This window comes from Dryobates pubescens, chromosome 11 (genome assembly GCF_014839835.1).
Source record: "Dryobates pubescens isolate bDryPub1 chromosome 11, bDryPub1.pri, whole genome shotgun sequence".
NCBI lineage: Eukaryota > Metazoa > Chordata > Aves > Piciformes > Picidae > Dryobates > Dryobates pubescens.
In genome coordinates this window covers 36,920,641-36,948,087 of record NC_071622.1, presented here as the reverse complement: position 1 = coordinate 36,948,087, position 27,447 = coordinate 36,920,641, and the positions used below count along the sequence as shown (strand labels likewise).

General features: G+C 46.5%; 1 protein-coding gene across 1 annotated transcript in view; it reads left to right on the top strand.

The window, feature by feature from the left end:
- The first annotated feature begins 2,105 nt into the window (after nt 1–2,105).
- The window catches only part of SLC44A3 (solute carrier family 44 member 3), a 55,731-nt gene continuing 30,389 nt past the window's right edge, over nt 2,106–27,447 (top strand). The window contains exons 1-10 of the mRNA XM_054164978.1: nt 2,106–2,276; nt 2,381–2,488; nt 6,319–6,461; nt 7,720–7,856; nt 9,958–10,051; nt 11,541–11,710; nt 12,264–12,353; nt 12,984–13,108; nt 15,460–15,646; nt 26,429–26,594. Coding sequence (XP_054020953.1) covers nt 2,106–2,276; nt 2,381–2,488; nt 6,319–6,461; nt 7,720–7,856; nt 9,958–10,051; nt 11,541–11,710; nt 12,264–12,353; nt 12,984–13,108; nt 15,460–15,646; nt 26,429–26,594 — 1,391 coding nt within the window. The remainder of the gene's footprint in view (nt 2,277–2,380; nt 2,489–6,318; nt 6,462–7,719; nt 7,857–9,957; nt 10,052–11,540; nt 11,711–12,263; nt 12,354–12,983; nt 13,109–15,459; nt 15,647–26,428; nt 26,595–27,447) is intronic.

Genomic DNA, 27,447 nt, shown 5'->3' with positions numbered 1-27,447 from the left:
GGCTGCGTCAGGGGAGGTTTAGGCTGGAGGTTAGGAGGAAGTTTTACACAGAGAGAGTGATTGCCCATTGGAATGGGCTGCCTGAGGAGGTGGTGGGGTCGCCGACGCTGGGGGTGTTCAGGGCGAGGCTTGACAGGATGCTTGGTTGTATGGTTTAGTTGATTAGGTGGTGTCGGATGATAGGTTGGACACGATGATCTCGAAGGTCTCTTCCAACCTGGTTAATTCTATTCTATTCTATTCTATTCTATTCTATTCTATTCTATTCTATTCTATTCGTCTCCTGCCGGCGAGGTGTGTGCTGCTCGCCCATCCCCCTCCACCAGCATCCACCACGTGTACTCCAGTTTCGCTTTCAGTGTTGGGCAACGTGCTTGGATCCTATCTTTTTACCTTTCCTTGGCTTTACAAGATCATACCGAGAACAGAGTTCTGGATTACAAACCTCTCTGACCGCTGCTCTCAACATCACATCTTGGACTGATTCAGAATCTCCGGGCTGAATATTGCTTCGTAAGTGATTCTGATTATTAAATTCATAAAGCAATATTGGACATTAATTTCCCTCTTGCCCTCTGCCTTTGCTCCACCAGGGAGCAAAGAAGACCAAATTGGTTACTGAATCAAGAATTGCGGCTCCTCGCTCTCCCTTCGACTGTGAGTTTGACATCAGGAGTGTAGTTACTCTAGATCCAACTAAAGTGTTCACACCATTAGAATTACCAACGTTTTGTGTAAGTGATTCCCCGAACCTAAACAAGTAAGTTTATTAACATTTGGCGTGGAAATTTGTTGTTAATAAATGAATCCCTTCTGTTAATTGATTATCCCGCTGATCAAGCGTTGGTAGTCTTATTTTTTTGAATTAATTCAATTCAAGCTCCCACCTTAGTTTGTCACCAAAGCTTCATTCCAGCTGAGAACTGCAAGGAGATATTTAAGCAAGGCCACCTCAGTGCTGTCTCTTGAACAGGTTGGGCCAATTCTTAAACAGCTTTCCCAAAACAGCTGTGATTTAATTCCATTCTATTGTAGCTGCAGATGTTGTACTGCTTTTTAAAGACGATGCATTTTCCACTGCCTGTCAGGAAGGGAGCAAAACCGAACTTTTAATGTATTTTCCATTTATAGTAGTACCTTTCTCTAGATGATAGAGCTGAATTTAGTGAACATAAAAAGACAGCAGAGACAGAACTGAGCAAACAGGTTATCAAAAGTGGACAACAAATGGTGCATTCATCGGTCAGTCAAGTTACAAGCAGTGATCCAATTCAGCAGTGGGTGCACGGACATCAACAAGAGGGAACTGTGGCGTAGTCAGCCTAATGTACACACAACACAGACACAAAAGCTGAAAAGGATCCGGTGCTGACTCCATACGGATAGTGCGGCCAGGACAGCCAAGCAGGGTCATCGGTTGGCTTTACACAGGGAAGTGGCCTGCATTTTGCACTGGCAGTAGCAAATCTGCAGTCATTCCCGTAAATAACTAACGGTGAAAAATAAACCTCCCACTCTGGACAGTGCCCAGTTGTAAGCTTGCGTCTGGGAGGGAACTGCCAGCTTACCCCGGCCTCTGCCCTAAGCGGTGCCCCGCTGGGGGAGAGAGGGTCCCCGCCCGCCGGGCTCAGGCAGCCTGCCGCGGACCCCGCACCCCCGAAGCCCAGGAGCGGCAGTCGCGCAGGGGCCGTCTCATCGGGTCGTCAGCTGTAGGCAACGGAGAGCTCCACCCGCGCTCCCGTCGAGAACCGCCGTGCCCTGGCCATGCCGGCCGCCGGCGCTCCAGCTTCGGGGAGAACAGATGCCGTTTCCTCCCGCAGACATAGCTGTCCGGTCGGACGGCGGCCAGCCTGCAGCGCGTCTCCAGGAGGGGCAGCCGGGCCGGGCTGGCAGTGCCCGGGCTGGCAGTGCCCGGCAGCGGCGGCAGGAGGAGCTGCCGGGGCTGCCACCACCCGGCCGGGCGCTCCTCCCGGGCGGGTCCGGCCCCGCCGCGCGTACTGCAACCGCCGGTGCCGTGCCCTGGCGGGCGTCGCCCCACCGCGGCCGCTGAGGGGGCTTCGCCCTAGGCCCGCCTGCCGCCCCCGTGCGGCCCGGGGAACGGCAGCATGGAGCGCCGCGGGGTCCGGCGGCAGGTGAGCGGCAGGGGGCGGGGAGAGAAGTGGGGCCTGCGGCGGGGCCCCGGGCTGCCGCGGGCGGCTCGGGGTGGCCAAAGTGGGGTCGCAGCTCACCGCGCTGCGGACGGGTGCCGCACCTGCCGCGGTAGAGAGCTACCAGGTGTGAGGCATTTGAAGTGCAGGGTTATGTTCGGGTGCTGACGCGGGGCATTGGGAACTTGACTCTTAGAGCAAGTTTGTTTCTTTTCTTCTTCGTTTCGTGTTAGGATTCTGCAGATGGTGTTTGTGAACTACGGGAATGGAGGCCAGCCATTCACAGAAATTGCACAGACACTCTCTGGTTGCTCCTCTTCTTTCTCTTCTGGGCTGGTTTGGTAAGGATGCTACTTTAATGTTTTTGGGTTTGTTTGGGGTTTGTTTATTTATTTATTTTATTTTCCCTGGAGGAAAGTCAGATCCAAGGTTAATGAGGCCCTGCACACTATTCTAACTCTAAGCTGAAATGGTCATAGATGCAGATGTTAGGATCCCAGGATTGCACTGGGGCATAGCTGACCCTTGTGGCAATGCAGTGCCTTACTGCAGTGTCGTTACAGAGACATCTAAGTTCTGCCCATATGTTTTAGATTTAGAATTAGCTCATCAATGAATTAGTCAAGGCTTAGCCCGGGCTATTGTTTCTGCTTATCTCATTCACTGTAGTGTTGCTGTCTCTTACAGCATCTCCCTTGAATGTCTTATGCCCTCACTGCCTGTCCTGTGCTTAGAACAGCACGCAAGCTTTTTCTTTCTGAAGTGTCATTATTTTTTCACGGTGTGCCTGAGGCTGCTCTGTTTTCAGCTCAGCTCCAAATAACTCTTTCAGTGGAAGCCGATGCAGAAGAATGTGTACACGTTTGGAATACTGCATAAGAACTTTGTCAACAGGATAGGGTGTTTCATGTGCTGTCCTATGCTTAGTACTTTGACCAGTGGAGGGAATCATAGCATTGTCAGGGTTGGAAGGGACCTCAAGGATCATCTAGTTGCAATGTCTCTGCCATGGGCAGGGACACGAAACCTGTCACTGGTGAAGATTTAGGTTTTCTCTCACTGTTTTTATTGCTGAGTTACTGTGAAGTAGCTTATTGTGTGCATGTGTTTGTTTTCTTTTGTTTGATCTTAGTTGTAAAATATTAAAGTGTTTTTTTTTGTAACGCTGATTTGTTCACATAGTGGGAAAAAAAATGGAAACCACATGTTTAGTTTGGAAAAGAGAAGGCTGAGGGGTGACCTCATGGCTCTCTGCAAATACCTGAAAGGATATTGTGCAGAGGTTGGTGCTGGTCTCTTCTCACAGGTAATTAGTGATGGAAGAAGAGGGAAGTGCCTCGAGCTGCAGCAGGGCAGGTTTAGACTGGACATGAGGGAGAATTTTTTCCCAGCAAGAGTGGTCAGGCATTGGAATGTGCTGCCCAGGGAGGTGGTGGAGTCACCAACCCTGTGTGTGTGTTTAAAAGCTGGTTTAGATGCGGTGCTTGGGGCTATGGTTTAGGAGTGACCCTTGTACAATAGGGTTCTGGATTGGACTTGGTGATCCTGAGAGTCTTTTCTAACCTGAATGTTTCTGTGATTCTTTGGTAACTGTGGAAGTGTGTGTCATGGGTGTATATAGACACACCCCTCCAGCAGTCCTGCAGCCATCTATTACTTAAGAACATTCATGGCTTGTATCCAGCATTCTGCACTTAAAAAAGGCCAAATAATTCACATGTGCATGTGGCAAACCACACTGATAGCAGCAGACCTGTGATGTCCAGCTTTAGAAGGAATGCCAGAGTTGTTCTGAAAGCATTTCTCAGGTTGAGCTCCAGGTCATGTCTCCTTTTTCTTCTGAGCACAATGCAATTATTAACAAATAATTGCTATGCAAATGAACTGGATCTGAAAATGTTTTGTGGTTGCAACAAATGCCACGTCCAGAATTAGTACAGAAGTTATCATTCTGGAGTCTCCACAAAGATCTCCAGCACTAGCAACATTAACATTTGGTCATACTAAAAAGCAATTAAAAATATTTACTAATTAGACTGCAGACATAAGTGAAAATAAGACTACACTGGGAACTACAGCAGCTTGTATTTACAGGAGACTCAGTTTTTGCCCAGATCTCATCTTCAGTCACAAGTGTTAAAAGGAGAGTAACAAATAAGAGCTTTAAACCTTAAGTAAGAAAGCACTTGTGCTGGGTGGGATATTTGCAGTCTGTGTCCAGCACAGCTGATATTCAGCAATATCCCCATGCAAAGTAGCAGTGTTCAGTGTGGGGACTGCAAATACTTGCTGCTGCCAACAGCTGGCATACAGCCGAAGATCTTGGTGTGTTGTCCTTGGTGTGTGCAAAATGTGGTTTATACCCCATGGGACAGAGGAGAGGGTTGAACCACTGAGTTCTTCAGTAGCTGGAGAACTGTGAATAAGCCTTTGGATAAAGTAGTGCTCAGGATTTCTCCAGCTTCCTGGCAGAAGGATTACTGCTTCTTGGCATTTGGAAAGGTTCTTTTCGAGGGGTGTTCTGGCCCTCATAGGGCATGTGAGCAGGGTTTAAGCTGCATTCCTAATCAAGGTGTCTTGTATTGACTAACTGCTGCTGCTACTTGGCCAAAGGAGATGTCTAGCTGCTCCTGGGGTTTGCAGGGAGCTGATACAATGAGGCTTTGCTATGACAGCAGAGCACCTAAAAAGATCATTAGAATCATTAGAATAAACCAGGTTGGAAGAGACCTTCAAGATCATTACGTCCAACCTATCATCCAACACCACCTAGTCAACTAAACCATGCAAACAAGCATCCTATCAAGTCTCCTCCTAAACACCTCCAATGATGGTGACTCCACCACCTCCCCGGGCAGCCCATTCCAATGGGCAATCACTCTCTCTGTGTAGAACTTCTTCCTAACCTCCAGCCTAAACCTCCCCTGGTGCAGCTTGAGACTCTGTCCTCTTGTTCTGGTATTGGTTGCCTAGGAGAAGAGACCATCCTCTGCCTGTCTACAGCCTCCCTTCAGGCAGTTGTAAAGAGCAATAACATCACCCCTGAGTCTCCTTTTCTCCAGGCTAAGCAACCCCAGCTCCCTCAGTCCCTCCTCATAGGGCTTGTGTTCCAAACTTCGTTGCCCTTCTCTGGACACGCTCCATCAGCTCAACATCCTTCCTAAACTGAGGAGCCCAAAGCTGGACACAGTACTCGAGGTGTGGCCTAACCAGTGCTGAGTACAGGGGCAGAATGACCTCCCTGCTCCTGCTGGCCACACTGTTCCTGATGCAGGCCAGGATGCTATTGGCCCTCCTGGCTGCCTGAGCACACTGCAGGCTCATGTTCAGCCTACCAGTGCTGTGTTGCTTGTTGATCAGTGCAGTGTTGCTTTCTCCAGGTTTTACTCGTTTGTTATAGAATGCATCTTCCTGAATTTCCATGTAACCTGCATTTTAATGTGTTTAAAGTAGATCACTGATTAAATTCACAGCAGCTGCAAGGACTCAATGATTCAGCAGATCTATTGCCCAGGTGTGTCTTTAGGGGCCCCCTGGAGAATCAGAAGCAGTGTCTCTTGAGAATTTAGCCTTCTGGTGACCTGGTGTCATGGATTGAGTTGAGTCTGCTGCTGTTATTATTTGGCTTGCTTGCTGCTGCTTGCTGCTGCTCTGCACTGTGCTTTTTCTGCAAATAGGCTAAGGGAATGATGCATTTTTGTACTGTGTTTATCTGATTTTGCTCAGTAAACTCTATTCTTGTCTCACTTTTCTGTGTCTCAGTCTCAAGTTTTTGTGTGACTTTCCCCCTCACTTCTGTTGTGGGGAAGCAGACAGGCTAACCTGCTGCTGCGGTATGACCCAGTTTGTTCTGATTTAAGCCATTACCCCTTGCCTAGTGGAACTCAGTAGAGCCAGTGTTTAGCACCTTGCTACTGCTTTCCTGTGTCTTTCTTCTCCTGTGATACTCTGCTTAATTTATATACTTTGAACATCAGGTGAAGGAAAGCTCTAAGGAGCCAGTCAGGCTACACTTGTCCATACGTCTTGCCACAGCTTGTGCAGGGGGGGTGAACTGTAGACTTAACTGCTTGCATCCACAAGGTATAAATGCATGGGTTGAAAGGAGAATTTACTGAATGGGAGGGAGAAGCTGTTGTGGCATGGTTTGACATTAGAAATGTATTAACAGATGTTTGTCACTGGCTATGCTGTGATGGCTGGTGCTGCAGAAAGACTTGTGCTTGGATATGACAGCTTTGGGAACGTATGTGGCAGGAAGAATGCTCCTGTGGAAGGGGCACCCCTTTCTGGACAGGACATGACTAATAAAAAGTAAGTACATCAGATAATAGTTAAATACATAAAGTGCTGGAGAACTTAGTAAGATATGCATCCTCTAGTTGCCAGTCACATGCATGCACATGTGTATACATGTGCTTATTTTGAAAGGCAAGAGAAAAATAATGAGAATGGTGCAAAATGGTGAGCAAAACTGAGAAATTAAGATACAGTTTGAAAATGTGCTACACTGTGGTGCTTTATGCTGTCTTCCTCTTCAATGGGGCTTTACAGTATCACAGTATAACCAAGGTTGGAAGAGACCTCAAAGATCATCGAGTCCAACCTGTCACCACAGACCTCATGACTAGACCATGGCACCAAGTGCCACATCCAATCTCCTCTTGAACACCTCCAGGGATGGTGACTCCACCACCTCCCTGGGCAGCACATTCCAATGGTGAATGACTCTCTCGGTGAAGAACTTTCTCCTCACCTGGAGTCTAAACTTCCCCTGGTGCAGCTTGAGACTGTGTCCTCTTGTTCTGGTGCTGGTTGCTAGAGATAAGGGACCAACCCCTTCCTGGCTACAACCACCTTTCAGGTAGTTGTAGAGAGCAATGAGGTCTCCCCTGAGCCTCTTCTTCTCCAGGCTAAACAATCCTAGCTCCCTCAGCCTCTCCTCATAGGCTGTGCTCAAGGCCTCTCCCCAGCCTTGTTGCCCTTCTCTGGACACGTTCAAGTGTCTCAATGTCCTTCCTAAACTGAGTGGCCCAGAACTGGACACAGGACTCAAGGTGTGGCCTAACCAGAGCTGAGCACAGGGCACAATGACTTCCCTGCTCCTGCTGGCCACACTATTCTTGATGCAGGCCAGGATGCCATTGGCCTTCTTGGCCTCCTGGGCACACTGCTGGCTCATGTTTAGGCAGCTGTCAATCAGCACCCCCAGGTCCCTCTCTGTTTGGCAGGACTCCAGCCAAGCCAGCAGTTATTCTATACAGCAGATCTCTGTGTGTAAGGAAGTGGCTTGATGGAGCTCCCAGTCATTCTGTCAGCCTCTATGAACTAGCCCTTGTAAATGGCACCTGCCTTGACACCTTCTGATCCCATGGAAGACCGAAAAATGAAGTGTAAAAATGTGGCGTATTCTTAAACTAGTTCTTAACTTCAGAAGTTATATGTGAATAAGGAGTTTTGTTTGCTTGAAAGCACTTTAAAAAAAGCTAGAAAGAAGGCTCAGACTTTAAACCTACAACCCCCCCCCCCAACATTTTGGGTTTTGAGGATCTTTTTGTTTTTTTCTTTCCAGGTATGTATTCTTTCTGAATTCGTGCAGCCTGGAAACGCAAAGCCTCGGAATAAGTTCACTTTCCTTGTGTGTGTCTAGTTGTCCAGAAGAGCAACTCAACTCTTTGGAAGATCTCCAGAGTTTTGCAAGGAATAATGGTGTGCAACAGGGAATGTTAATATCTTAGTGGATCTGTGAAACAGCTGAGCAGCTTTCACTTTGTTGTTCTTACCTTTGCTGTACTAGGGAGTCATTTCTTATCAGGAATTTTCAGACCAGCCCATGGCAACAGAAAACAAAACGTTTTGTTCCTGCTTTAGTTTCTGGAAATGTTACAGCTCTCTCAGGCAGATTGGAAAGTTGTTGATTAATTCCTTTTCAGGGCTGAGATAACACAGTAGAAAACTGGCTGCTGAGAATAAACCAGCGCTGCTTAGTGGGGGTGCCAGCAGGCAAACAGAGCTCCCATGCTATTTGAGAAACTTGTCCAAGTGGTTCATTTAAACTTAGTTAAAGTGTTTCCAGAGAAACACAATTGGGTTTATACCTTTACATATCACAGGATCACCAAGGTTGGAAGAGACCTCAAGGATCATCGAGTCCAACCTGTCACCACAGACCTCATGACTAGACCATGGCACCAAGTGCCACGTCCAATCCCCTCTTGAACACCTCCAGGGACGGTGACTCCACCACCTCATATCCCACAATTTGCTCTTCCAGCTAGATATTTTATTATTATTATTATTTGATGCTGTTCCAGATGGATGTGATGTCAGAAATAGCAGTTGTGCAAAAGAGGCAGCTCAGGTCACTCATGTCTGGCATGTGAATAGAATAACCTGCCCCAACCCTCGTTCTATAGGGTATATATGAACTGCAGACCCTAGGAATGTTAGTGGCTGTTGTTGCTGGAGGTCAGCATTGCATTCTTTTTTGGCTTGTTGTTTTGTTTGGCAAGGACTGCTACTGAAACTGACAGCATTTGTTTTAATCTCACTTCGAGATGGTTTGCCGTCATTTGGTGTGTACCAAAAGCTGCAAACAGCTGGGCTATTATTTAAGTGTTTTTACTGTAACCAAATATAACTGCATGAAATTCCAATTGCATGTGAAAACAGCTTGCATGTTTGTCTCGAGGGAGAAGGCAATATTGCACTCTGAATGCCTCAAATATATCCAGCCTTTCTTTCCCAGAAGCTTTGTATAATGGAGCAGAGTATTGTTGATGGAGTACCTGGTAATATTTAGCTCAGAGCCCAGCAAGTGTTCAGTTTCTGGATAGTTAAATATTCTATTCCAAATCACGAGGGGACTAGTTCTGGTGCAGCTTCTGTCACGTTAGGGCTTTCTGTTTGTGACCTTTTGAGGCTGTGCCTTTAAGAAACAGACAGTACTGGGACACTGGCTGAATGTTTTTGTATGAAAATGAAAACATGATATTCTAAACGAATTTCATTGGTGAAGGGGCAAAATGCAACTTTAAATTGTAGGGCAGTTGGAATTCTTTCTCAGTTTGGGTTTCAGCCTGTCCTCCGTGCCAGCCTGAACTGCTTCTCTCTGCCTGCCTGCTTCTCAGCAAACTAAACGGAGCTGACCTTGAGATAAGAAGCTAATTCTGCATGGGCTTTTAAAGCTTAATAACACCTCCTTTCCTTACTAACTCCCTTTCTTTCTCTCTCTAAACCTCTTTTTGGGGAAAAAGGGAGGTAGGGGGGAGAGAGAGGGGGGTTACAGGGAGGGAAACCCTCCCTGAGGAGGGAATTTTGTTGTGTTATTTCTCTTTGCTGTATATTTCTGTATATATATTATAAATACCTGTATATATTTGTGTTATATATAATCTGCTTCCTATATATATGCTTGTAAATACAGTCTGCTTCTCCAACTGAGTTTAGCCATGGTTTCTTACTCTGTGGGGGAGGGAGAGCTAGGCCCTCTCTCAACCTACCACACTGTTACTTGAATGAGTAAGAGTTTAGAGCAGAAGCATTGTGCTGTGGAACTAGCAGTGTGCTTGCCCTCCAGGAAGATTAGTAAATGGTAATTACAGTTAAGCCTCGAAGGCAAAATATTCCACAGAGGTGGTATTAGATTTACCCAATTAACTGTTTTTTAATTGACATTCCCACTGGAATATCAGAGGTGAATATGTCCTGCTGGAGGCTGAAAGCTGAAGTGTAAACAAAGCTGCATTGGTAATGTGTTTTTCTCTAAAACTTTAGCTGAGTTACTCTTTCTTATTTTTTCCTTTCTTAGGTTCTTGTCTCTGTGTTTACAACCTGAGCGTTTCCAGTTACACACTAGATCCAAAGGCAGCTGAGCTGTGTCCCACACTGCCAGTTCCACCAAGGTCAGAGCTACTGAGCACTTTACAACAGCCTTGGTTATAAACAGTTTCTTAAGGGTTGCTGCTTCCTCACAGTGTGCATCCAGCTTCGTGCTTTGTGCACAGAGTGGTTGTGCTTCTGTTTGTTTCTGTGCATATGTCCTCATGAGTTCCCACGTGTGCCTGTGAGCACACCAGGGTCCTGTCCCAGAGGATGAACAAGGACTGCACTCCCTCTATCCCTCTGCCCTTTAGAGATTTTTCCTCTGCAAATCAGGAGAGAAGCATGACACGTGAGGTGCAACTGAACTCCTGCACAGACTTTTGCTTCCTCCCTCAATGCCAGTGAAGGGGAGCTGGTGGTCTTGGGCCTTGCTTGTTATCCCAAACCCAGAAATGACCAATCAGCATCATTCCATAGCCCATTGGTGTGAAGCCCAGGTCTGTTAATGGCACTGTCTTTAACACTGGACATTTGTGAGTCAAAATCCTTAAACCTATCATTTTGCATTCCACTGTGTCATTAAAATATAGCAAAGGATTGGAATCTTCATGTTTGCAGAGCTAAGTCATCCTGCTCTGAACAAGAGAAAAAAGAAGAAACCAAAAATAGAGCAGGAAACACAAAAACATTGCAGAGAGTGGATCAAAGGAGAGCATGTCAACTGGTGGGAAAATACATTGTGTTTTACTTACTTCTTTTAGGCTCCTTTCTGTTTGACAAGGAACTCAGAAAAATTATTCACCTTCCATAGTAATATTTCACAGCAGAAGCAAAGGCAGCTGGGAAAGTTTCTAACTGTTGATGAGCAAACCTCTCCTTTTTAGGTATGAAGATGTCTTTAGCTGTTGCCGTGCAGCATTGCCAAAGTGGGACAATAAATATATTCAAGCGGCTGGACTGTTTGTACGCAGGTTTTTGGTGGTGCTAATTGCACCTTACAAATACTGTGTTGATGTGGCTTTTAGAGTACTTAAATGTGGTAAAAAAACAATGCAAGGTGTTTGTGGTTTATCTAGAATTACCTCCAACAACATAGCTTACAGCTGTGGTAAGCGTGGCTTTAGGCTTCTTAGAAACACACAGGAGCACAGCAGATGAAGCCAGACTAGCACGGGAATAGGAGCTGCCTGCTGATGGTGACTGAGATAGTAGTTCTTTTTTTTCCCCCCAAGTTGATCTTGAAGGGATCTTCTGCTACAGTGCTACAGGTGTAGTGCTGCTAGGAGTTTATTGTGCAGATGAAACTGATAATCACTGTTTGTAACAGACCACTGCCATGCCCTAGTGCGCTGGTGTGTCAGACCTCGTGTGCAATGTCTCTTCCTGGGCAGGGAGGATGCTTGCCAGGTTATAGATCAGATTGGCCAGCTGTGGCTGCAAAGCTGTGTTGAGGGTGCTGGTGGAGGTCTGATGAGGTCTTAAAAGAGAATGGTGGAATGACCTCTGTGGATTGGAAACTGTTGGGCCAGTAACTTAGATTTTTAACCATCTTCGTTCTTAACCTTCCAGTAAATCTTTTCCACTCTTGAATCGGTGTGTTCCACAAAGTCCTGAGTGTTACTCCCAATATGCCTCTGTCTTGATCAGCACAGTTAATGAGATGGATGTGTTTCACCGGATCCTGAGTGGGATATTGGCAGGAAGAGATACCATGATAGGACTGAGTGTCCTTGCACTAGGTAAGCTTAGAACAAGAAAAAAAGGTGAATAATGATATTCAATTAAAATGTGAGTTTTAAAAATGTTTCTATTACTTCATATTTTTAATTTTAAAAGTGATCTCTTCCATGTTTTCTGGGCAGAGTGGGTTTGGAGAAAGAGATCAGGAAACATGTAATAGCCTGATGAAATACAGCTCTGTGAAACAGCAGATTCTGTGCTGCTTAGTACGATCGTAGACTTCATTTCAGGAGGCACTAAGAAATTTCTGATGGGGGGAAAAAATAATGGCACCAGCATGAACATTTGAACTTAAATCTTATACAAAAAAGCTCATCATTGCCAAAGTGAAATGTTTCACTTACAACTTCACTGTTAGTAAATTACAGGTAACTGAGTGTTTCAAATGTGAAAATGGTTGCTAGCTTTACTAAATGCTGTTGCTTTTGGCACCACTCTTTAAAAAGAATAGCTCAAATTCTGCAAGAACCTTAAATTGATATTTAAAGAGAGTAAGAATTAAGTTAAATGGCTTGTAACACTCATCATAAACTTCCTTGGTCTATTTTTCAGCCTTCTCATTTGTAGTGGTTTTAGCCTTCAGATTTATTGGGACGCTTCTTGTGCATACTTTGATTGCACTGCTGGTGTTTGGTTTGTTGTGTAAGTACATTTCCCTTTTAGCATGTGCTTAGCTGAATGGATCAGCTCAGTGAGTGGAAGGAGGTGCAGCTGAACAAAGAGCTATCCTTTTTCTCCATGACCATTTAGAGCAACCTTAAGCTAACCACAGCCATTTCCAAGTTGGGCCCTGCTTACCTTTTGGTGCCGAGGTCTGGCTGTGCTGTTCAGCTGCTGAGGGTTGGGATATGTTGGGTTTTTTGTTGTTTTGGGGTTGTTTTTTTAACAGATGCCTGGAAACAATATTTCTTTTGGCAGATGAATGCAGTTGTGAAAGTTTTGTGAAGTTTTACATTGCCTGCTTCAAGAAAGAGCCATAGGAATGTGTCCAGCTAAAGCTTGCCATTCCGTGATAGTTAGCCTTGTGTCTCCTGAATGAGATGGCCTGCTGGGGCTTTAGAACAACTGCAAGAAAACCAAACATTCTGCTGCAGTTTTACCTTAGACTGACAGATCATGATGTGAATTTTCTTTGTGCTCACTGATGCTTTTTGTGCCTCTCTGCTGCTCTGAGCCGGAGCTAGGCACAAGGGTTGGAGTCTCAGGAGGGAGGCTGGGTAGACATCAGTCTGGGGAGTGCTGCCCACCTTCATGCTGCTCTCATTTGCTCAGTTGTCTCAGGTGTTCTCTGGTGGCTCTATTATGACTACAGGAACGATCCTAGCACTGAATTGGAAATAGAAAAGGAAAATGTAAAATTCCTACTTGGATATGCTATCTTCTCAACAGTACTTACTGTAAGTAGCATTTTACCCTAAGCAATGGCAGAGGCTGAATGACAGTGGTTCAGCAGCTGTACACATAATTCCTCATTCCTTTCACATCCAAACCCAAGAAACAATTATAGGCTCTGCTTACATTCATTTAAATACTTATATCTCTTCATTGTGAAATTTGTTTCTCAGCACAGTGCTCTGCCCTGCTTCAAACCTGCACCAACAGTGTTAGCACTGGTGGGGTAAAAATGTTCCAGCCCTGTTCTTCCCTGCTCCAGCTAACCAGAAAACCGCCTTGAGGGAACAGAGGGGCACTGGCTCCATGTGAACATGAGATCTGTAGGTTCAGCATAGGCTGTCAGGAAGAGAAGGAGGTGGCAGCGGCCCAGTGAGAGGGGCAGTGAGGCACAGGCAGCAGTGTCTAGGCCTCAAGTTAAGGAGTTAAATTCTGCTTTTCTGAGTCTGGATTTGAACTTTTAAAGTGATTTTTTTTGTTGTTGTTGTTTCTTTGGTTTGTTTCCCTTCTGATGTGGCAATGACAGAGTCATTGCTCAATGTGAGTGTACAGACTATTTGTACTTCAGGGTCATTTGTAAGAATAACTGTTTTTCTGTTTTGTTAAAGCTCATTGGGATCCCTGGAGTGAAATTCACTGGACAGGAACATCCTGACAGTCTAGAGTGACAAATATAAATGTGTTGCAGATCTTATTTTTTTCCTTCCATGAGTTATGACCTTTTTACTTCTGATAGTAAAGGGATAAGAAAAGACTCCCTTGCATGTGTGCATGCTCCAGTACAACTTGCTTTCATTGGCAGAGCTGTGGAGCATCCAATTACAGTAGCACAGTATCACCAAGGTTGGAAGAGACCTCAAAGATCATCAAGTCCAACCTGTCACCACAGACCTCATGACTAGACCATGGCACCAAGTGCCACCTCCAATCCCCTCTTGAACACCTCCAGGGATGGTGACTCCACCACCTCCCTGGGCAGCACATTCCAATGACGAACGACTCTCTCAGTGAAGAACTTTCTCCTCTCCTCCAGCCTAAACTTCCCCTGGCACAGCTTGAGACTGTGTCCTCTTGTTCTGGTGCTGGTTGCTAGAGAGAAGAGACCAACCCCCACCTGGCTACAACCACCTTTCAGGTAGATGTAGAGAGCAATGAGGTCACCCCTGAGCCTCCTCTTCTCCAGGCTAAGCAATCCCAGCTCCCTCAGCCTCTCCTCACAGGGCTGTGCTCAAGGCCTCTCCCCAGCCTTGTTGCCCTTCTGGACACGTTCAAGTGTCTCAATGTCCTTCCTAAACTGAGTGGCCCAGAACTGGACACAGGACTCAAGGTGTGGCCAAACCAGTGCAGAGTACAGGGGCACAATGACTTCCCTGCTCCTGCTGGCCACACTATTACTAATGCAGGCCAGGGTGAATTCTGCAGGTGACCCTTCTCTTCACAGCCACTGCCTTCTTTCTACAGCAGGCAAGAGAAAAGTGCAACCAGAGGCAGTTTTTTCACTCTTATCTTATGGATAAGTTGCCTTTCATCATTGCTTGTCGTATACAATGAGCTGGGCACATTGTGGGGTTTTTGACTCAGGGTTTTGTTATTATAGTTGTTTGGGGTTTTTTTATAACCTTGAGGAAAAAAAAAACTATTTAAAGGGGATTTTTTTTTTTCTGTCTGCTTTGCTTCCTTACATGCACAGCTGTTGGAGTAGTTTGGTTGTGTTGCTGTCCTTTCTGCTTCTCCTACCTATGTGACCTGAGTATGTGTGGTGGGTTGAAATTACCCCACCACCACAGGAAGGAAAGTGTGAATCCTGGTAAGGTAGACAGGCAGTGTGTAGCATGTGATGTGCATTTGTTTGCTGTAAAGCAAAACACACTGTTCCCCTTAGGTGAACTACAGTTTTACCAATCCTATTTTGTTTAAAAATCCAAGCAGCAGTGATGGTTTCAGAAAACCAGATTTTAATCCACAGAGCCTTTGAGAGTAAAGAGAGCGCCTCAGAAAGCTTTGCAGTGAAAGTACACAAACTTGCTTTGGGTCTTTGTAGAACCTCTAGCCCCTGATCTCACCTTTCACATAAGGTTGGGAAAGACCTCAAGCATCATCAAGGCCAACCTGTCACCCAAGATCTCATGACTACTAAACCATGGCTTCAAGTGCCACATCCAATCCCTTTTTGAACACCTCCAGAGGTGGTGACTCCACCGCCTCCCTGGGCAGCACATCCCAATGGCCAGTTACTCTTTCTGGGAAGAACTTTCTCCTCAGCTCCAGCCTAAACTTCCCCTGGTGCAGCTTGAGAATAATAATTAAAAAAAAAAAATAAAATTGACAATTTTTGTCTTTTTATTTCCTGTAACAGGTTGTTCTGCTTTCCCTTATACTTGCCCTGAGAAAGAGGCTTCAGTCCACTGTACAGCTCTTTCAAATTGTTGGTGAAATCATTGGCAGAATTCCTTTCCTCTTGTTCCAGCCACTCTGGACCTTTCTGATCCTCATGATGTTCTGGGTGTTTTGGGTTGCTGTCCTACTAAGCTTAGGAACTGCAGGTAAGTATATGCTTCTCATGGCTCTGGATGAGTACTGTCTGTTTCCTAAGTAGAATGCTTAAATGTAGGACCTGCAGGTTGTTAATGTACAAAATGTGGGCTGGCAGTGCAGCACTGGCAGAGTTACTCTTCCCTTTGCATTTGGTTTGGTTTTTTCCCTTTTCTTTTCCCCCCATTTGTTGGAGTCTTCAGCATCACCATGGTTCTGTGAGTCACAGCACAGCAAAAGGAAGACTTTTCACAGAATCACAGAATCACTAAGGTTGGAAAAGTCCAACCTGTCACCACAGACCTCATGACTAGACCATGGCACCAAGTGCCACATCCAGTTCCCTCTTGAAAATCTCCAGGGATGGTGACTCCACCACCTCCCTGAGCAGCACATTCCAATGGTGAACGACTCTCTCAGTGAAGAACTTTCTCCTCACCTCCAGCCTAAACTTCCCCTGGCACAGCTTGAGACTGTGTCCTCTTGTTCTGGTGCTGGTTGCCTGGGAGAAGAGACCAACTCCCTCCTGGCTACAACTTCCCTTCAGGTAGTTGTAGAGGGCAATAAGGTCTCCCCTGAGCCTCCTCTTCTCCAGGCTAAACAAGCCCAGCTCCCTCAGCCTCCCCTCATAGGGCTGTGCTCAAGGCCTCTCCCCAGCCTCATTGCCCTTCTCTGGACACGTTCAAGTGTCTCAATGTCCTTCTTAAACTGAGTGGCCCAGAACTGGACACAGGACTCAAGGTGTGGCCTAACCAATGCAGAGTCCAGGGGCACAATGACTTCCCTGCTCCTGCTGGCCACAGTATTCCTGATGCAGGCCAGGATGCCATTGGCCTTCTTGGCCCCCTGGGCACACTGCTGGCTCATGTTTAGATGGCTGTCAATCAGCACCCCCAGGTCCCTTTCTGCCTGGCTGCTGTCCAGCCACTCTGACCCCAGCCTGTAGCACTGCATGGGGTTGTTGAGGCCAAAGTGCAGCACCCAGCACTTGGACTTGTTGAATTCCATCCTGTTGGACTCTGCCCATCTGTCCAGTTGGTCAAGGTCCCTCTGCAGAGCCCTTCTGCCCTCTAACAGATCAACATTTGCTCCCAATTGGTTCATCTGCAAATTTACTGATGATGGACTCAATCCCCTCATCCAGATCATCAGTGAAGGTATGAAAGAGGATGGGGCCCAGCACTGATCCCTGGGGCACACCACTAGTGACTGGCCCTCAGCTGGATGTGGCACCATTCACCACCACTCTCTGGACTCGGCCCTCCAGCCAGTTCCTTACCCAGCACGGAGTGTTGCTGTCCAACATCCTTGACGCTGTGCTGGCAGGAGTTTCCCCAGGAAAACTCATTGCTACTCTCAATATACACACGTAAGGCTGTGTGAAGCTTGTGCTTGTGAAATCTAAACTTAGGAAATGCCAGCTGAGTCCACTGTATCCAAAAGCTTTTGGAAATACAGCAACCATTAGAAGTGTGGAAATGTTCTAGTGTGTATGGCAGAAAAGGGCAGGATGGGCATCCAGTCAGGTATTTCCAGCATGCTTTTACAGACTTTGCAGGAAAGTAGTGGCTTGCACATTATGTCTGAAAGCAAATTCCACATGTATTCACAGAGCAATAAACCCCAAGGAAAACTGCCTTGGAGAGGCTTTTTGTGCTTTTTTTGAGCTTTGGAACAACTCGTGTTGGTCCATTCTTCTTCACTGGTTATATTCTCTGTTTCCCCTTAGACCTTTCCATTAAACTTTACCCTGCTCTGCAGTACTGTGTACAGGTCTGGAGCCCTCAATACAGGAAGGACATGGACCTGATGGAGAGGGTCCAGAGGAGGGCCACAAAAATGATCAGGGGGGTTGGAGCAGCTCTGCTATGAGGACAGGCTGAGGAAGCTGGGGGTGTTCAGTTTAGAGAAGAGGAGGCTCCAGGGAGACCAAATAGCAACCTGAAGGGGACTACAAGAAGGATGGAAAGAGTCTGTCTACAAAGGCCTGCAGTGACAGGATGAGGATGTTAGGCACAAGTTCTTTAGTATGAGGGTGGTGGAACACTGGAACAGGTTGTCCAGGAAGGTGGTTGAGGCCTCTTCCCCTCAAGGTGAGGCTCAGCAAGGCCCTGGGCAGCATGATCTAGTTGGGGATGTCCCTGCTGGCTGTGGGAAGGTCAGCTGATGACCTTTGGAGGTCCCTTCCAGCCCAGACCATTCTGTGATTCTATTGTCTTTTTCCTCTGCCTGCTTATGGAGTAGGATTCAAAGAGTTTGTGACTTGCTGCTAGGTTCATAGTGCAGCACACAACTCAATGACCCTTTATTTGTTGTCTTCTCCCTGCCATAGCAGGAATGCTGATGTTTCCAATCAGTGATAACAACAGCACAGTGCAGAGGGCAGCTTCTTAGCAGAGTGATGGTACTGTTTTGAAAGCATTTACTTTTTTGCATAAGAAGGGAAAGTCATTTCCAGGCCATTCCATGTTAATATATTGCTCACATGAGGGATCTGGTAAAAAAATGTTTTGACTGAGGTCTTCTGCAGAATGTTTTTAGTGTAGCTGTCAATGCTTCTCAGATTTTTCTGTTAACAGTTACCATGTTGGTATCTAGAAGAGGATGTGCATTTGATCAGTAATCCAAACCAATTCCAAGGTACAGCATAAGAATGAATTCAGATGGAAAGACGCCATTCTACATACTTGATTACTTTGATTTTTATTAAGTCTATCCTTTTGTATTTGAAATTGTTGCTTTTGTTATGCTGTGTATGTGAAATGATGACTGCCATTGCCCAGCAGGTGTATAGCCCAGCTCTTAGCAGGGTTCAGGGGCTGAGGTGTTTCTGTACAGAGCACGGCGATGACCTGCAGCAGCTTCAGTGCCCACTAGGTGCTGATAAAGCAGCAGGAGAAAGCTGCTACTGATAAGAGAGGAACTCTTGAGGGGAGTTTGAAGACAGCAAAGGCAATCTTTGTCTTTTGAAAACTGAGGATGTAGGAAAGGATTGTTTTTCCCAGCTCTCAGGTCAGCAGCAGGTGTGGTAGTTTGAATTGCCAGGTAGGTACGCTGCCTCAGATTTGTTTCGTGGTTCAGAACTTGGCCAGATGAGGAGCAGACCAGGTTTGGTATTTAGAATATCCCTTTAGACTGTATTTCAAGTTTTCACTCCAAAGATGAGTCCTCTGAAATGCTGCCTCTGAAGAGCAGCTCACTGGGGGTTGTTTTTCTGTTGTAGGACTTAACATGTCCCCTAAAAAGAAAACCCTGGAGCACTGTAGGCTGAATAATGCAGTGGCAGAACAGCGTGGGATTTTCTACTGGTTGTCTGCAATCACCCTGTAAATGGAAGAGGTTTCTTTTGAGTTTTGGGGACTTTTTGCAGCAGTTGAGAGTACACCCCTGAAGATTCCTAAAATATGTTGTCTTAGACCCATTTGTTTTCCCTGTTGAAATACAGATGGTGGTTTTCCTGGGTTTGACACTTGACTTCTTGGTCTCAGAAACATTTTCTGGAGCTATAGTGATTGCATTTGAAATGCAAATATACCAAAAAAGCTGAAAACCAGAAATGTTTACAAAGAGACTACTCTTTTGTCTGATGCAGGGAGATGAGGCAAGTGGAACTGGCTTGCTGCTGTGCGGCACCTGCTCTTAACATTTGCCTTAGATCTTCACTAGTTCTATGATAATCATAGTGTCTCTGTGTCTTAGAGCTCTGGAGCACTTGATCCTCCCTTCAGCTGTGGTATACCTGACCATTATGGACCACACAGGCACCTGATTTCCATCCCCTCCAAGTTAGTGGTACTCTGAGGAAAGACTATCTTCTTGGGAGCTATAGGCAGCTGTAGCCTGCACTTGGCAAGTCTGCATAAGTATAGAATAGGAATAGAATTAGAATAGGAATAGAATTAGAATAGGAATAGAATTAGAATAGAATAGAACAGAATAGAAGCAGGTTGGAAAAGACCTTTGAGATCATTGAGTCCAACCTGCCACCCAACACCATCTAATCAACTAAACCATGGCACCAAGTGCCCCATCCAGTCTCTTCCTAAACACTTCCAGTGGTGGTGACTCCACCACCTCCCTGGGCAGCCCATTCCAATGGCAGATCTCTCTGTGAAGAACTTCTTCCTAACATCCAGCCTAAACCTCCCCTGGCACAGCTTGAGACTGTGTCCTCTTGTTCTGGTACGCATGACTGTCTTGAAACACACGTATAATCCTGTTAAAATCAATGGGACTGCATATGCATTTCAAGGTAGGCACCTGGTAATTCCTACCTGGTAATTACCTGCCTGGTAAGGTAGGTACCTTGGTAATTCAGAATCTCTATGAGCAGCAGAGGCTGAGTGAATTCCAGACTTGGAAAACTAGATAGAAATGCCAAAACTCCGTGAGACTTGGTGCTGCACCAAGAGTGGCACCAGTTAGAACCGTTATCTGGCTAGGAATGGCATTCAGCTGTGCTTTGGAAAAGTTGGTATGTCTTAAGGGTATTGAGCTTTATTGTTTGCTAATTTGTGCAGTATTTGACTGCAGAACTGAAGTGGCCATGTGGCAGAGCAGAGCGTGCCTTCCAGCTCTGCAGCACGCAGCAGCTGTGGGGTTCGTGTGGCACAAACGCTGCGCGTGTAAAGTAGAACGCGAAGGCGGTGCGGGGTTTGTGTGCAAGGAAGGTGCATCCTATGGGCAAGGAAGCAATAAAACTGCCACATAAAGCTGTGCAGTAGCAAAAGCAGCAATAAAAATGTGCTTCCTGCTGGGCCCTTGACGTTCCGATTACAGCCGGATAGCTTAGCTGAAAATGCCACTACATGGAAAAAAGCTGACTAAGATAACACGATAAATGCTGTTGCAGGAAGCGTGAAGAGTCGGTGCATGGTGCCAGAACCTTGCCTCCCTTAGCAGTGGGGAGGGCTTGTCTTGTTCTTACATTGGCAGGAACTGATAAACAGGCTCCCAGTATTTTCTGGTCAGTAGTCCTTTGTTTCCGATAAGGAAGTTGCTGGACTACACTTGCCAAGAGGTTTTGTCGCTCACAAAAGCCTGCTGCTCCAGGCAGCAGCAGCACCTTCGTGGCAGCAGCTGCCAAGTAAGAGCATCTGACAGAGGTCTGAAAGTACCAAAATGCAGCTGATGGTACTGCAGATGCATACTGACAGGTGTCTTTGTTGTGTTGCAGCACTGGGCTGCAGAGTCAACCGGAGAAGCTTCTGAATTCTGCTGCAAACTCTTGTGCCTGCTTGCATTGTTAACAGCACTTCTTTTGAGGCACTAGCAGCAGATCAGGGTTTCTGCTGACCACAGGGGCAGGTGGCTGGCACCCTGTCAGGCTGTGTTGGCATCCAATGAAATCTGGACAGTCTGAGAGCTGGGTGCAGGCAAACCTTTTGAAGTTCAATAAGGACAAGTGCAGGGTCCTGCATCTGGGGAGGAACAACAGCAGACACCAGGACAGGTTAGGGGCTGCCCTGCTGGAAAGCAGCTCCATGGAGAAAGACCTTGGAGTCCTAGTGGACGGCAAGTTCTGCATGGCATAGCAAAGTGCCCTTGTGGCCAAGAGAGCCAATGGGATCCTGGGGTGCAGCAAGCAAAGTGTGGCCAGCAGGGCTGGGGAGGTTCACCTCCCCCTCCACTCTGCCCTGCTGAGACCACACCTGCAATCCTATGTCCAGTTTTGGGCTCCCAAGTTCAAGAGAGACAGAGACCTGCTGGAGAGAGTCCAAGGGAGAGCCATGAGGGTGATTAGGGGACTTGAGCATCTCCCCTGTGAAGAGAGACTGAGAGCCCTGGGGCTGTGTAGTCTGGAGAAGAGAAGGCTGAGAGGGGATCTGATCAATGTCTATCAATATCTGAGGGGTGGGTGTCAAGTGGAGGGGGCCAAGCTCTTTTGGGTGGTGCACAGTAATAAGACAAGGACCAATGGATATTAACTTGAACATAAAAGGTTTCAGCTCAACACAAGGCAAAACTTCTTCACAGTGAGGGTGACAGAGCCCTGGAGCAGGCTGCCCAGAGAGGTTGTGGAGTCTCCTTCTCTGCACCCCACCTGGATGCATTCCTGTGTGGACTACCCTGAGTGATCCTGCTCAGGCAAGGGGGTTTGGGCTTGATGATCTCATGCGGTGCCTTCCAACCTCTGGCGTTCTGTGATTTGGTGATTCAGCTGCAAGGACTTCATTTATTTGCTGACTTCTTAATGATACCACCTGGAGTGTATAGTACACCAGAAAGATTCATGATGGTGTAGTTGGAGAAGAACCTTCTGATGACAAATTAAACTGTGTTGCAAGGCTTCGTTGAGGAAGTTTAGCTTGTGTGAACAGATGGATCACAGATTGGCAGCAGGGAAAGTAGTGACAGGGTGTCTTTAAAGTCTGTCACTAAGACTGACATATGAAAACCAGCACTGTGTGTAGTTCTGTTGGCAGAATTCTGCCTGTGTGGTAAGCCCAGCAGACAAAAGAATCAGACACAGCTATTCACATTGGTGCTTCAGAGAAAGGAGTGTATCATACCTAGACAGCAAAGTGCTCACTGGTGAGCTCCCAGGTGGATGTGCCTGAATTCTGTGCAGCAGCACATGCACATGAGTGAGGCTGGCCAGCAAAGACACTGCTACAACCCTTGCAGCCAGAGGAGGTTGTTTCAGCAGGCTGGGACAAAGCAGCAGAATTGGTTTGTCAGTTATGACAAAACTGCAGAGGCAAAACATGGAATGGGACCTTTTCTGCAAAACAAGTGTTCAGGTGGATCATGTGGTAGGAAAGTCTGCAGTTCTGCTATCAAATGGCAATATGTCTTTGCTTAAAAATGGGCAGGTGGGAGACTTGCTTCTATCTCACTCACCTCCCGTTTGCCTGTGGCCTCAGTAAGGACTATGGTTGATGAGCATCTTTGGGTAGTTGCCTGTGCTGCAGGAAACTGGTAGTCTGTGGAAGAAGTAAGGGAGAAGAAAAATTCATTAAGAATGGTATAGTGCACAGGTTATTTTAATATACTAAAGTAAGTGACCTATCCTCAAAAAATCATAGTATTATAGTATCAGTCAGGGTTGGAAGGGACCACAAGGATCATCTAGTTCCAACCCCCCTGCCATTGGCAGGGGACACCCCACACTAGATCAGGCTGGCCAGAGCCTCATCCAGCCTGGGCTTAAACACCTCCAGGGACTGCACCCCAACCACCTCCCTGGACAACCCATTCCAGGGCTTCACCACTCTCATGGTGAAGAACTTCCTCCTCACCTCCAGCCTGAATCTTCCCACCTCCAGCTTCATTCCATTCCCCCCAGTCCTATCACTACCTGACATCCTGAGAAGTCCCTCCCCAGCCTTCTTGTAGCCCCCTTCAGATACTGGAAGGCCACAATTGGGTCACCTTGGAGCCTTCTCTTCTCCAGACTGAACAGCCCCAACTCCTTCAGTCTGTCCTCATAGGAGAGGTGCTCCCCTTTAAAAAGCCACAAATGGAAGCAGCAGTATTTTTCTGAATGCCAGCACTCCCAAGAGCTTGCCTGCACAGCTAGAATGTATAACCTGACAGAAAATCCAGTCTCTGGAATGTATGCCTGCATTTGTGCACTCATGTAGTGTTGATTTATCCCTTCAAAGTGCTTTAAAACAATTCTGCAGTGCTGATTTGGGGTAGATCAATCTTTTTCATCATTTATGGACAAACAGGTCTTGGTTCTGAAGGTGTACAGAGATTGACCAAATTTCATGGTCTTGCTGAAAACAAATCTTTGTTGTTTCTATAACTTTTAGCTGTTCTGGAGTGTGAACTCTGTGGCTGTAGAAAAGGGGACAGAAATAAGTGAACCATTTCCTAGGCAGCTTTGTGTGTATAGCCAAGGGATCAGGCCCAGCCAGCATGGATTTAGGAAGGGCAGGTTCTGCCTCACCAACCTAATCTCCTTCCATGATCAGGTGACTGCCTGGTGGATGTGGGGCAGGCTGTGGATGTGGTCTGCCTGGAATTCAGCAAGGCCTTTGACACCATCCCCCACAGCAAACTCCTGGCCAAGCTGTCAGCCCATGGCTTGGACAGGAGCACTCTGTGCTGGGTTGGGAACTGGCTGGAGGGCTGAGCCCAGAGAGTGGTGGTGAATGGTGCCACATCCAGCTGGCGGCCCGGCACTAGTGGTGTGCCCCAGGGATCAGTGCTGGGCCCCATGCTCTTTAACATCTTTATTGATGATCTGAATGAGGGATTGAGTCCATCATCAGTAGATTTGCAGATGACACCAAGCTGGGGGCAGATGTTGATCTGCTGGAGGGTAGAGAGGCTTTGCAGAGGGACCTCGACAGGCTGGACAGATGGGCAGAGTCCAACGGTATGAGATTGAAAGATTGAGCACATCCAAGTGCCAGGTTCTGCACATTGGCCACACCAACCCCATGCAGAGCTACAGGCTGGGGTCAGAGTGGCTGGAGAGTGGCCAGGCAGAGAGGGACTGGGGGGCACTGGTCAATGGTAGGCTGAACATGAGCCAGCAGTGTGCCCAGGCGGCCAGGAGAGCCAATGGCATCCTGGCCTGCATCAGGAAGAGTGTGGCCGGCAGGAGCAGGGAGGTCATTCTGCCCCTGTACACTGCACTGGTTAGGCCACACCTTGAGTCCTGTGTCCAGTTCTGGGCCCCTCAGGTTAGGAAAGATGTTGACTTGCTGGAAGGTGTCCAGAGAAGGGCAACAAAGCTGGGGAGGGGTTTGGAGCACAGCCCTGTGAGGAGAGACTGAGGGAGCTGGGGTTGCTTAGCCTGGAGAAGAGGAGGCTCAGGGCTGACCTGAGTGGAGGTTGTAGACAAGTGATTGCTGGTCTCTTCTCCCAGGCAACCAGCATCAGAACAAGAGGACACAGTCTCAAGCTGTGCCAGGGGAGGTTTAGACTGGATGTTAGGAGGAAATTCTACAGAGAGAGAGTGATTGCCCATTGGAATGTGCTGCCCGGGGAGGTGGTGGAGTCACCATCATTGGAGGTGTTCAGGAGGAGACTTGATGCTTGGTGCTATGATTTAGTTGATTAGGTGGTGTTGGATGATAGGTTGGATGCAATGATCTTGAAAGTCTCTTCCAACCTGGTTTATTCTGTTCTGTTCTATTCTATTCTATTGTATTCTATTCTGTTCTGTTCTATTCTGTTCTATAGCAGTTTGAAACTGGAAGGTGATGTGCTGTCTGGCAGAGAACACAGAGCCACAGAACCATTTAAGTTAGAAAAGACCTTTAAGGTCATTGAGTCCAGCCACCAACCTAACGCTGCCAAATCAAGCACACAGTTACATAAAGTATTAAAGCTTAGGTGCTAATGCTGTTCTGTCAGGAACAGACAACTCTCAAGTTGATACACCTTTCATAGAGTTAGAATAAGAAACTACTCACCCCCAGAGACTTTAATTCTGTGAGAGTGTTTAAAGTTAATAGAATTCAGGCTTGGTAAGCTAAAAACCAGCAGCTTACAGAACTGGGGACATTGCACTAGGGAAAAATGTCCCCAATGCCATTATCCCCTGGCTAGTCTCCAGAGTCAAGTGACATAATAGGATTGCACAGAGAAAGGGCTGATTGCTAAGCTGTCTGAGTTACCCCCACCTTTGGTAAAGCCATCTTTTGAATGTGGAATTAATTCTTGGTTATTAGCAGAAATGGAGGCAGGGTTTTTTACCTTGAATAAGTGAACTTGTGGGTGCTCCTGAAAGCAGTATGAGGCCCCCTGTAATGGTTTAGAATCTGCCACCACATTAACAGGAAGCTTGGCTCACTCAGCTGGGAAAGCAAATGGAAGCTATATTTACAAGCAGTAACTACACTCCACAATGGAATGCAATGAATATGTACAAATGTACAGCATTTACAATATTATACAGGTATTTACAAGCAGAAAACAGCACAGAAACCCCCCCTGAACAGGGGAAACTGCTCCAGGTCTGCCCTAACCTCCCCCACCCCCTTTCTATCTTTAATTAGAAGGAAAGAGAAAGGAGTTAGGATTGCTGTTAGCTCAAAGCAGTGTTCATTGTTTGTATTCTTATCTCAAGGTCAGCAGATAAAATCCTTCCCCAGCGAAGCAGCCAGGCAGCTAGAGGTGAAGGAAGGGAATGAAATGAGATGTGAGATATTGCTGGGGGGTACATCTCACATCTGGCCAGTGAAATTTCGTTTAGAATAATCTCTTGTTTTCCTTTTTACACCCAACTGTGAACTGTTTATCCTTCTTCACTCTTCTGCTCGAAAATCTGCAGCTAACTTTGGAAGGCATAGCCTGAAACTGCCACACCCCCTTTGTGTGTCCCTATTTTGCACAAAGAGTGCAAACTGCAGAGAGCAGAAAAGCAGCTGCCATGGGTCTCATTAATTAACATCATTAAAAGTAGCAATTAAAGTAGTGCTTTTATTTTGTTGTGAGTTTATTTCGGATGTGAATTAAGAAAATGAAGATTTCCTTTACTTCTGAGCCTTTGATTGCTCAAATCTTGAGCAATGCTTCCTAATTTGTAGCAGTCCTCTGGACACGATCGGCAGCTGTGTCTCTGTTAACTTAAACCCCCAGCTCTTGTTGTTTGTAAGGTTTGTGTTTTTCAAGAGTCAGTTTTAGTTACAGTATTTTCTCTCTCTGACACTGTTAGAAAGAATTGAAGAGCACCTGAGTTTATCTCTTGGCGGGGAGGGGGGGGTGCAACTGTATTGAAGTCCAGGAAAAGGGTACAGAAGTACTTCTGTCATTTGAGATGTACTTTGTTGTGGTTGGGTTTCCTCTCCTAGTGTGTTTTAATAACACAGTGGTGCGATTCCCAACTCTAGGTGCTGCACAGACTACTTCAGGAGGACAAGTGGAATACAGAGCTCTGTCTGGAATCTGCTACATGGTTTGGTATCATTTTGTTGGCCTTATCTGGACCAGTGAATTCATTCTTGTCTGTCAGCAAATGACAATTGCTGGGGCAGTGGTCTCTTGTTACTTCAACAGGTGAGTGCAGAGTTGCCCCTGTATAGTTTTTTTTAAGGATTTCCCAGCATTGACTTTAAAATCTTTTTTCCAGGCAAAACAGACTGCAGTCTATGTAAATATCTTGGAATCCAGTTTCATATAAAATAATGTTGCTTGTGGCAAAGTCCTGACTAAGATTGTACAGCCTATATGATGTTAGTGTGACTCACCCCTACCACTGGGGTTACTGGGCCAAAGTGAGCCTTGGTAGAAGCCCAGAGAGCTCAGCTGACTGGAGAGATTGCTGGTGGGAAGGCATAGGCTGCATTTCACTCTTCTCCAGGAGACTGCAGTAGCTGCAAATGGAGATGCAATACACAGGTCCTTGGGGATTTCATATATTCAGAGGCAGTTTGACCGCTTCCTGTAAGTGTTCATCCCTGCTCTGGATTGCCATTCGTTCTGGCTGCAGAAATGCCTGGACTGCTTTTCTTATGTTCATTCTGCACAGGTATTTTCAGTTCACTGTAAATGCTTGAACACCACTGCTAAGAATTTAGAGTTGTGCAAGCAAGCTTGAAATTTGTATTCCCCTGAAATCCAGGATTCATGATGAATTGTACTGCTTTTTAGGCACTGTCAAAGGAAATTGAATTGGCTTTGTACACTGGAGCATTGCTGTCCTGTCATTGCAGGGGAAGATTAAAATGTCACAATACATTGAGGTTTGGGGTTGGTTTTTTTGGCCCTGAAGAGAGCAGTATCCTGAAAATAGTTTTCCTCATAAGTATGCTCTTTAACATCTTTATTGATGATCTGGATGAGGGCATCGAGTCCATCATCAGTAAATTTGCTGACGACACCAAGCTGGGGGCAGGAGTTGATCTGCTGG